At 58.8% G+C, this 8,335-nt stretch overlaps 1 protein-coding gene across 1 annotated transcript; it reads left to right on the top strand.

The window, feature by feature from the left end:
• Positions 1-2,742: 2,742 nt before the first annotated feature.
• On the top strand, positions 2,743-5,302 carry CD248 (CD248 molecule). The gene has a single exon (XM_003798356.1). It carries the CDS (start codon positions 2,755-2,757, stop codon positions 5,023-5,025), a length of 2,271 nt encoding a protein of 756 aa, XP_003798404.1. The 5' UTR covers positions 2,743-2,754; the 3' UTR covers positions 5,026-5,302.
• Positions 5,303-8,335: the final 3,033 nt, after the last annotated feature.

The following is an 8,335-nucleotide window of genomic DNA, read 5'->3' on the forward strand; positions in this document are numbered from 1 at the left end:
AGACTCGCTAGAGCCCAGGAGTTGGAGGTTGCTGTGAGCTGTAATGCCACGGCACTCTACCCAGGGGGACAGCTTGAGGCTCGGTCTCAAAAAAACAAACAAACAAACAAACAAAAAGAGAACTGGGATAGGAATCAGGAGACCCCACTCTGCCACTCCCCTTGCCTCAGTATCCCCATGTGTAAATAAGGCTTGCCCATTGCCAGAAATCTTCCAGTTCTAGGATGGGATCTGCCTGAGCAAGTTCTTCACTTATCTGAGCCCCATTTGTTCAACAAACCTTTCCTGAGCTGCCTCTATGGGCTGGGAGCTTTCTAGGCTCTCTGGGGGTGCAGGTGTGTAGGAAACAATACCACAGTTCCGCCCTCATGGAGTTCATAGTCTCCAAGAGCAGAAATTCCTTTCTGGGGGCAAGATTGCCCCTGGGGAACATGATATGCTAGTGGCCTCTAAGTAGGAGCCCAGGATGTGGCTAAACATCTCACAGGGCACAACACAGTCTCTGCAACACAGTTATCCAGCACTGCATATCAACAATGGCAAGACTGAGAAAACTAGGCTCAGAAAGTCAGAGCATAAGCAAAACTGCAAGTTAGTATGTAACATGTCAGAAAGTGACACATGGAGCCAGATCTGGGGACAGAGGGGGTGGCAGGCAGTCAGGGACTCTGATATTCCAGTTGAGACCTGAAGAAAGGAAAGAAGCAGAGCAGGTTTAGTGCAGAAAGAGCATTCCAGGCAGGGGAACCATCAAGGCAGAGGCCCTGAGACAGAGCAGCAGAGGCCCGAGGGATGGGGCAGAGGGAGGGGAAGAAGGCAGATGAGTAGTTTGGAGGAAAAGCAGATAAGACATAGAGTCCTGGAGGTCAGTACTTTGGCCTCTCCTTTGAATGACACAGGGACCTCAGAGTGATGGATCTGACTTAGAAAAGGATCCATCTGGCAGGCTAGAGAGGGCCAGGGAGGACACAGGGCAAAGGCCTTTGGGGGAATCTAGAAGGGAGAAGATAGTGGCCTGGGCAGGGGTGGGCAGCAAAGAGGGTGATGGGAAGTGGTCAGATTCTGGATCTGTTTTGAAAATGAAGCCAGCAGGATTTGCTAGGAGACTGGATGTGGGGTGTGAGAGAAACCATGAACTCAAGGATGATCTCAAGGTTTTGGGCCTGAGCCAATGGAAGGATGAACTACCCCATATTGGCTTTTCTTTCCAGAGAAGGGAAATAATTCTGGGCTTCCCAGGCAAAGACCTTGTAAGAAAGAACTTCTAGACATATAGCAAGTGCTTTGCAGACCAGGGTTCTCAGTGGGACTGGCTGGGTCTGCAGGGCCAGACCAGGCACAGCCAGGTGCTTAGCAAAACCTGCCCTGGTGTCCACCTCCCACCCAGATTTGCTCAGAAGACAAGGAACATGTGCTTCAGTCTGGCAGCTGACAAAGCACATTTGCAAACATTGAGAGCTGATACAACAGGCCTGCTGTTGGGAAAAGGCCCCACTCATTACCCCATATTGTAGATAAGAAAAATGGCCTCGTGAGGGTCAGTCATGTCCCTGCAGTCACAGAGCAGATCAGTAGGAGAGTGGACAGCTGGAGCAGGGCAGAACCTCTCTGCCATCTCCCACCGCAGCCTCCAACTCCTGCTCAGAGTGCAGTGGGTGTGCGTGGAGTAATTCACTCACAGCTCCCCAGGGGCCATCATGGGTGCTGGGCTCAGTGCAAGGGCCTCCAGAGGCTTACACAGCAGGCTCTGGGGGCAGGGAGGGCTCAACACTCTTGAGACCTACGTTACATACATGTATGTGTCATTATATGCCTCACGCCCATACATGGCCTTGCACCAGTTCCCTCACAGTCAGCCCCACTCACCCTGAGTGCAACCCAGCCCCCGCATGGCCCCTAACCCAGCACCCTGGCCTCCAGCAGCAGGGGTTGGGGAGGCATTTCCTGTTTGGGGGCTGCTTCCTCCCCTTCTAAGCCCAGGTTCCCATGGCCCCAGGCTGAGCAGGGGTGAAGGGAGGGCAGCCCTCCAGCCCCCTCACTCCCCACCTCCCCATGCTGGCCCAGCTGCAGCCAGAAAGCTGGGAAGGACTTTGAGGCAGGAGCTTAGTAAGAAATGAGAAGGTGATCAAGGTGATTTCCATCAGGCCCTGCACATGAGCATGAGAGACATTACACTATTTTTGTATGTGTACCTAGGGAGTTTAGCATGTCAGAACATGTGCACACGTGGGGCGGGTCTACAGTGAGGTGAAGGGACAGAAAGGGTGTCCAAGAGTGTGCTCCTCCACAGGGCTGAGGACAGGCGCGTACACACATGTATGATGTGGAGGGAGTGGGCCGCAGTGTGCCTGCTCACGGAGGGCGAGCAGTTGGGCTGAGGCTGTTCGAGGGTGTGACGAGGTTGATGTGTCCAGATTTGGGAAGCGACCTCACCCCACAACCCCAGTCCCAGACTGCAGGGGAGTGTCGTAAGAGGTAGCGTTTCCCCGTCCCGACTCCTAGCCCAGTGGGCCTGGGGCTGCCATTAACTGTGCCTCCTCCCCTCCTCCGCCCCCAGCAGCCCCCACCCCACTGCTTCCTGCTCGGTGGCCCCGGGGGAGCAGGAGCAGGGAGCTGGCAGCCGCCCCAGCCCACTCCTTACAAGGCCGAAGCCCGCCCAAGGCCCGCCCCCAGCACGCCCACCGGGGGCCGCAGTCCCTCCCCCTGTCAAGAGCGGCTGCGGGCTCGGGCCAGGCCAGTCGGGGGCGCGTCGAGATGCTGCTGCTCCTGCTGCTGGCCTGGGCGGCCGCAGTGCCCACACTGGGCCAGGACCTCTGGGCCACCGAGCCCCGCGCCGCCTGTGGCCCAGGCAGCTGCTACGCACTTTTCCCTCAGCGCCGCACTTTCCTGGAGGCCTGGCGGGCCTGCCGCGAGCTGGGGGGTGACCTGGCCACTCCACGGACCCCTGAGGAGGCCCAGCGCGTAGACAGCCTGGTGGGCGCCGGCCTGGCCAGCCAGCTGCTGTGGATTGGGCTGCAGCGGCAGGCCCGGCAATGCCAGCCGCAGCGCCCACTGCGTGGCTTCACGTGGACCACGGGGGACCAGGACACGGCTTTCACCAACTGGGCCCAGCCCGCCACCGGGGCACCTTGCCCAGCCCAGCGCTGTGTGGCCCTTGAAGCGAGTGGCGAGCATCGCTGGCTTGAGGGATCATGCACACTGGCCGTTGATGGCTACCTGTGCCAGTTTGGCTTCGAGGGTGCCTGCCCAGCCCTGCCGGATGAGGTGGGCCAAGCTGGCCCAGCTGTCTACACCACACCTTTCCACCTGGTCTCCACGGAGTTTGAGTGGCTGCCCTTTGGCTCAGTGGCTGCAGTGCAGTGCCAGGCTGGCAGTGGAGCATCTCTGCTCTGTGTGAAGCAGCCAGAGGGTGGTGTGGGGTGGTCACAGGCTGGGCCCTTGTGCCTGGAGACTGGCTGCGGCCCAGACAACGGGGGCTGTGAGCATGAATGTGTGGAGGAGGTGGATGGGCATGTGTCTTGCCGCTGCACTGAGGGCTTCCAGCTGGGAGCAGATGGGCACAGCTGTGAGGACCCCTGTGCCCAGGCCCCATGTGAGCAGCAGTGTGAGCCTGGTGGGCCGCAAGGCTACAGCTGCCACTGTCGCCTCGGTTTCCGGCCAGCTGAGGATGAGCCCCACCGCTGTGTGGACACGGATGAATGCCAGATTGCTGGGGTGTGCCAGCAGATGTGTGTCAACTATGTTGGTGGCTTCGAGTGCTATTGCAGCGAGGGTCATGAGCTGGAGGCTGATGGCATCAGCTGTAGCCCAGCAGGGGCCATGGGCTCCCAGGCTTCTCAGGACCTTGGAGATGAGTTGCTGGATGGCGGAGAGGAAGAAGAGGATGAAGATGAGGCCTGGGAGGCCTTTGATGGCAGCTGGACAGAGCTGCCTGGGTTCCTATGGATGGAATCTACACAGCCACCTGATTTTGGACTGGCCTACAGACCCAGCTTCCCAGAGGGCAGAGAGCCACGGATACCCTACCCAGAGCCCACCTGGCCACCCCCACTCAGTGCCCCTAGGGTCCCCTACCACTCCTCAGTGCTCTCTGTCACCCGGCCTGCAGTGGTCTCTGCCATGCGCCCCACACTGCCCCCTGCCAAGCAGCCTCCTATGATCCCTGCCACACATTCGGCTCTGCCCCCTGCCCACCAGATTCCCATGATTGCAGCCAACTATCCAGATCTGTCCTCTGCCCATAAACCCCGAATTACCTCTGTCTCTCACCCAGCACAGCCCTCTGCCCACCAGCCCCCCATGATCTCAACCAAACACCCTGAACTGTCCCCTGCCCACCAGCCCCCTATGTTCCCAGACACCCAGGTTGCTGAAGTCCAGACCACCACCCAATTGCCTCGAATCCCAGCCAACCATCCCTCCCTAGTCACCACCCCCAGTGCCCATCGATCCCCTCTGGCCCCAGATGTCCCTGTTCTCAGAACACAGTCCACCCAGCTTCCCATTATCCCAGCCAACCAGCCTTCTCTGACCACCTCCAGGTCCCCTGTGCTCTCTGCTCACCAAGTCCCTATGCCTGCTGCTACTCAACCCCCTCTGCTCCCCACTCCCCTGCCCTCTCACAGGCCCAGTAACCAGACCTCACTCATCAGCCTTATACATCCCCATTCCAAAGCCCCCCAAATGCCAAGGGAAGGTGGCTCCAGTCCTAAGTTGGCCCCCTGGCTGCCCTCAGTGGCCCCCACAGCAGTTCCAACAGCCCTGGAGGAGGCCACTCTGGCAGGCCGCAGCAGAAGGGATGACCGGTGGTTGCTGGTGGCACTCCTGGTGCCAACATGTGTTTTCTTGGTGGTCCTACTTGCATTGGGCATTGTGTACTGCACTCGCTGTGGCCCCCATGCGCCCAACAAGCGCGTCACTGACTGCTATCGCTGGGTCACCCATGCTGGAAGTAAGGGCCCAACAGAACCCATGCCTCCCAGGGGCAGCCTCTCAGGGGTGCAGACCTGCAGAACCAGTGTGTGATGGGGTGCAGATCCCCCTGCGGAATAGGGAGTAGGGTGTGCACTGGACACATGGCTGAGGCTACATGAGGGACCCATGGGGGCTGCGCAGCTGGACAGAGGGCTTCCTGCCTCCAGGGCCCAACCAGGCTTCTCTCTCAGTCAACCACTAGACTTGGTTCTTGGGAACTCTGCTTCCTGGCCCAGCACTTCTGACAGAGGATACACCAAGGCCCCCAGGACCACAGGGGGTGGGTGCTGGGGTCTTCTCCAATAAAGGAGGTGCCAACCTTACCCAAAGCTTCTGAACCCCACTGATGCCTGAGGGGAGAATCTGGGAGGACTCAGTAAAACTGAGGGGATCTTCCTTCAGTTTGTTTAGGCCCCCAACGAGGCAAGGTAAGACCCTTTAAGAGACAGCATGCTTCAGAGATCCTCAGGGAAGCAGCGCGCAGAGAGGGCAGAGCCTTACCCAAGGTCACACAGCAAGCCCAGGAGCAGAAGGTCTGGCATGGGGAGAATTCTGTACTGTGTTCCTCTTTTTACCAAAACTCCAAGAAGGGGGCGCTGGTCTGGGTGAGGGTTGTGGAGTGAGGACTTTTGCTGAACTGGAGTCAAACTGGCTGGTAGGAGTCAAGGCTCTGGGGCAGATGATTCAGGGAGTGAAGGGGGCATCTGGTGGGTTCACCTAACTTTATTCTGGTATTTCCCTCTGATCCTTCTAGGCTGGGCAGAAGTTGGGGGCAGAGGGTCTGGTTGCTCAGGGATGCTGCCACCCCTCTGAGTTGTATGTGCTCTTGGAGGTGATCTTCCCTCTTGTTCCAGGTGGGGGGAGGTGGAATCAGAGCCTAAAAGGCTGGCATGGGGACAGCACGGAAACCCAGGATCGACATCCCAACTCCTCGCAGTGCTGTGTGGAGCCACTCTCTGCCTCTCCCGGTGAGGGTTATTGGTGTGAGGGCAGAAAGCACTGTGCAGACCCTAGCTTGAGGGGGGCTCAGCTGCTGGGGCTGAGGAGTCCCAGGAACTAGAGAAGGGGCAAGTCAAAGATCACAGACTGGTGGGGGCGACCTCCTTCATCCTAGGCTCACTGTCTCAGGGGTTAGGAGGGGATAGGTGGTGGGGGGAGGCGCCAGTTCCCACCGCCTCTGTAATTTTTTAGTTGCAGCCTCTCTGGGGCCTCTAATTAGGGCAGGGCAGAGCCTCTACGACCACCCGGGCAGGCGAGGAGGCGTGGCCCACAGCCCCCTCCCCTGTCCGGAGCCCTGTGCCACCGGCTGGCGCAGGGCTTGGGCCTGGGCCTGGGCTGGGAGGCTGGGCTGGGCCCCAGGGGATCAGGAAAGGAGGAGAGGGAGCTGGGGACGAACCTGGGGGTCACGGAGGGGGCGGAGGGAACGCTGTGTACCGCCCCCTTCCCTAGATCTCACGTTCCCCTAACTCAAACCAGACGCCCCCGCCAAAGTTGGCCCAAGTTTTAACCTCAGAGACGGCTATCGCAGAGGTTTGCTGAATAGGAGTGAGGGTCGCGGGGCGGCCCAGACGCCTGGGTCTGGGAAGAAGGTGCGGGCGCAGCGTGGGAAAAGACTAGGCCTGCAGGTACCGCAAAGTCTGAAGCCCCCTCCGAGAGCCCGAGTCGGGGATCCAGAGCACTCCGAGGGCAGGAAGGAGTTAAATACTCTTCAGTCGGAGGGGGGTATGGGGTGGGGAAGGGGGCCCTGAGCCGGCTCTTTGTCATCTGGTAATGAGCACCAGATGCGGAGCTGTGTGCGGGCCTGAACAGACCGCCTCCCAGCCCAGAGCCCCACCCGCGCCGAGCCCGGGCTCCGCCCACTGAGCCTCAGGCCCCGCCCCGTGGAGGGGCGGACTGGGGCTGCTGTCTCTGGCGCAGGCGGCCCGGGACACCAGGGCTCTGAGCCAGTCCCATCACTGCTGTCCTAAGCCTCTGGGAGCTCTCCAGAGGCCCCGCCTCCAAAGTCGCAGCCTCGCCCCCTGCCAGCTGGGGGACTCCCGCAGAGCTCTGGCCCGGGTCCCGCCCACCAAAGCAGTAAGCCCCACCTCCTCCGCTCGGCTCCCGCTAAGACTGGCCGAGTTGTGGGTCCCGGCTTCCGGGAGGTTTGAACTTCATCCCCAGTTTACACATTCTCCGCCCGCGCTACGTCCCAGACCCCAGCGCAACAAAGCTACAAGCTCCACCCCCTCACGCACTTCGGCTCCGAAAACTCCTCCAGGAGATGTGGAAAGTTACCCTACCGCCCCTCTTCAGGCTCCGCCCCCAGCCGCTAGCCCCGCCCCTTTACCGAGTTCGCGAACCGACATGGCCTCCCCCCAAGCAAGGCTTCCACACCTCACCTCCCACTAAAGATGCTCATAAGATCTCCCCATGCACAGGTACCGCCCATTCAGGGAGCAAAATTCAACCTCTTCCTCAGGCCCCGCCTTTCGTATGCGTAATCCCGCCCACATTTAGGCTCCACCTCCCTCCGAGCCTGCTGTACCTTAACATATTCAGGTTATGCCAAACCCGCTAGTCCTCGGAGCTCCTCATCCCTAATTAGGGTGCCCTGGAACCGGCCCTGAGGCCATCTCCTTCCCTACCTGCAGTTTTTGTGTGTCTGGCTCGGGGAGGTCTGGTTGGAGCCCCGGGGCTGGGCAGCAAGAGCCGTGCAGGTGGCGTCACTGTGCTTTTGGCGCCACCTGGCTTCCGCACCACAGACACACCGCCACCGGGAGGCCTTAGCCGGCCACCTCTAGCAGAGCATACTAATTGTTTAGTAAATAGCTATTTAATAAATAAATAATAATTATTTTTTGGAGACAGAGTCTCAAGTGTCGCCCTGGGTAGAGTGTTGTGGCATCACAGCTCACAGCAACCTCAAACTCTTCGGCTTAAGCAATTCTCTTGCCTCAGCCTCCCGAGTAGCTGGGATTACAGGCGCCCTCCACAACGCCCGGCTATTTTTTGTTGTTGCAGTTGTTGATATTGTTTTAGCTGGCCCGAGCCGGGTTAGAACCCGCCAATCTCGGTGCTGCCAGCCTCAGTGTATGTGGCTTAAATATATGTGTATGTTACTTAAATATCTGCTGACTTCCCCGGCAGGACCACAGATCCCCTCACAAGTGCCCCTTGTCATATTTAGAAGTCTGTCCCCATCTCGGACAAAGGTTTAATAACCAGAATCCATAGAGAACTTAAACATATTAGCAAGAAGAAAACGAGTGATCCCATCTCAGGGTGGACAAGGGATTTGAAGAGAAATTTCTCTAAAGAAGATCGGCGCACGGCCTACAGATATATGAAAAAATGCTCACCATCCTTAATCATCAGAGAAATG

Source organism: Otolemur garnettii, unplaced genomic scaffold, assembly GCF_000181295.1.
Source record: "Otolemur garnettii isolate 467f Iridium unplaced genomic scaffold, OtoGar3 scaffold00134, whole genome shotgun sequence".
In the NCBI taxonomy this organism is placed as follows: Eukaryota; Metazoa; Chordata; class Mammalia; order Primates; family Galagidae; genus Otolemur; species Otolemur garnettii.

Bases quoted from the DNA above. Each gene is read 5' to 3' on its own strand.
- CD248 (XM_003798356.1), top strand. From the start codon at position 2,755: ATGCTGCTGCTCCTGCTGCTGGCCTGGGCGGCCGCAGTGCCCACACTG.